This window comes from Pteropus vampyrus, unplaced genomic scaffold, assembly GCF_000151845.1.
Source record: "Pteropus vampyrus isolate Shadow unplaced genomic scaffold, Pvam_2.0 Scaffold78, whole genome shotgun sequence".
Taxonomy (NCBI): Eukaryota; Metazoa; Chordata; class Mammalia; order Chiroptera; family Pteropodidae; genus Pteropus; species Pteropus vampyrus.
In genome coordinates, this window is record NW_011888859.1 from 3,931,939 (window position 1) to 3,934,453 (window position 2,515).

The following is a 2,515-nucleotide window of genomic DNA, read 5'->3' on the forward strand; positions in this document are numbered from 1 at the left end:
TGCTTCTTGGCACCTCCAAGCGACCACCACTGCCTACCCCCTTGCTGGCCTCGCCACTTCTGCCTTAGGGCCCTTACGATCTATTCTCACGCAGCAACCAGAAGTGATCTCATTAAAGGTAAGATGGATCATGTCGCTCTTCTGCTCAAACCTTTTAGCGGTGTTCCCTCTCAGAATAAAATCTAAAGCCTTAAAATGACCCATAACTGCCCAGTTACTGCTCCCAAACGCCTCCCCCTCTGCCCTCCCTCTCATCCATGCTGTCCCGACCTCACTGGCCTCTTGAGTCACGCCAAGAACTGCACCTCCTGTTCAGAGCAGCGCTGCCCTCTGCTCTTTCCCAGTCGTCTCCATGGCACACTCCCTTGCTTCCTTCAGGTCTTTCCTCAAATGTGGAAAGTACTCTTTAAACACAAACAGTGCAAGGACTTCCTGACTTTCAAGGGCCATAGATAATGGAGGTTATCTAGACTGATCTAGGGAATCTATAACAATGATAAATGTTTTCATTAGTGCTTTGCACTTTACCAAGCTCTCTCTTCAACATACTATGTTTTTTTGTTTTGTTTTGTTTTGTTTTTAATTATAAAAACCATACTGTGATGGCATGGTATCCTCCATGTTTTACAAAAGCTTGAACATGCCTTAGGTCACATAGCCAGTAACTTCTAGAATCTGAAAGCAGAGCCATCACACCTGCTTTCACGCTCAGAGCAAATGCTTTCCTTCTTCTACACAGAAGGTTATTACATAATGAAGGTAATTGTAGTAATAATTGAAACGATAATAATGATGATAGCAGCTAACAGTTACTGAATTCGAAGTCACTTTATACATATTCGCACATTTCATCCTCACAGAAAGAAGCTTGGGAGGCAAGCACTACTGTTACCTGCAGTTTCCAAAGAAGACGACTAAGTCAGTGGCAGGATAAATCGCCTGCCCAAGTAAACTAGTGGTAACGGCAGAATTCATACCCAGGCACCTGGGCTCCAGATTCGGGGTCTCTAACCACCACATTAAATCCCAGCTTGGTCTTGTAATGTTTCCTGTCTGCTTTGCTAGACGTGCTAGATACAATTTACAGCGGGACGTGAGTGAATTCTCCAGTTAGGTGATTAGAAATCAACTATGCTCACCAAAGATTTCTTGAAAACATAGGTAGTTCAAGAAATACTATCATGAATTGCGTTTAGGCGTTTGTTCCAACAGAATCGCCGATCGTCAGATGTTATAAACCAGTCAAGCAGAGATCGTGGTTCCTGAAACATCCCATGACCACATTTTCTAAGGCTGACATTTTAGCTTTAAACGAGGTGCCTCCACTGCAGGTTAACCAGCTTGTGCCCAAGAGCTTTCTGTTTCAGCAGTGACTTGTTTTCATCCAGGGAGACGCTCGGCAGGCGGTGGGAAGAGAGTGCCTTACCTGGGGTGATTGTAGGCGATCTGCCGGAACTCATTGTTCCAGTTCGGTCTCCCATAGAAGGTTTTCTGCTTTAATCCCGTGATCACATCAGTATTTTCATCCCAGTGTAAAGCGATGTGAATAGCCTAAAATAGAAATCGCAATGTCAGATGGCATTTCGAATTGAAAAATAAAAGGAATCTGCCGCTAAATAAAAGATGAAGTAATTATGATCATTTGTAGATTTAATACTCGAAAAATTCTTTATGGGGCTAAAAATGTTTATCATTATCAGATACCATCAATTCTGCTTTTTAGAACAGGCATCCCATCTTTGATCTTTGTATTCCGCTTTGGGCACTATTGATACAAAGTGCCTTCTGTAGAGTATATGTGCAGTAACGTGAACGTGGAAAGAAAATTTTTCTTTAAAAATGTGAGAGTAATAGAGTGAATATGGTTAAAGGCAAGCAAGCACTAAGCCACTTCCTCTTTTCTGCCAAACTTTTCAAAAATGAATCTGTACCTCTGTCCCCATTCGCTTACTATTAAACCTTGGGGTTTGAGAAGAACACTGCCAGATTATAGTGATAGGAAACATCCAAGAAGAAGATCTCACGGTCAGATCTGCCTGCTAGGTTGGAACAGTTTCAAGTGTACTGTCTGGGTTCAAGTGCAGGAAGGATGCTGAGTCTGGCAGACAGGACATGGTGGTCAATCATAGCAAAGGGTAGGAGTGGAGCTCTGTGCCTTTAAGTAACATGAAGGCACATAGGCATCAGGTAACTAGTGATTGATAAATAAGAGCCTGGACATAGCAGTACTTAGTGATAATCTTTTGTCGTTGAAGTCTCGTAGCTGCCTTGCTTTTTACCTCCTGGGATTTGTGTTCCCTGTGCTCATTCCATAGAATTCTCCGCAGCTCTTGAGCTTACATATTGTACCCTTTGATGCTCTGTTTGCTCAGATCCTAACTCTCCCTGCTTCTGACCAGTTCAGCTAATAAGCTTGCTAGACCCAACTCTTACAGCATGATTCCTGTTGCATGCCTGACTTCCCCAAATGACTTTCTTATCAGGCTAGAAAAGCAGCCAGCAGTAGGGAGGCTGA

The 2,515-nt window shown here is 43.1% G+C and overlaps 1 protein-coding gene across 1 annotated transcript in view; it reads right to left on the minus strand.

The window, feature by feature from the left end:
* Window positions 1–2,515, minus strand: part of NOX3 (NADPH oxidase 3) — a 54,638-nt gene that overhangs the window by 8,723 nt on the left and 43,400 nt on the right. Inside the window, exon 12 of the mRNA XM_011362729.2 lies at window positions 1,427–1,551. Within this exon, the coding sequence (XP_011361031.1) occupies window positions 1,427–1,551 (125 nt within the window). The remainder of the gene's footprint in view (window positions 1–1,426; window positions 1,552–2,515) is intronic.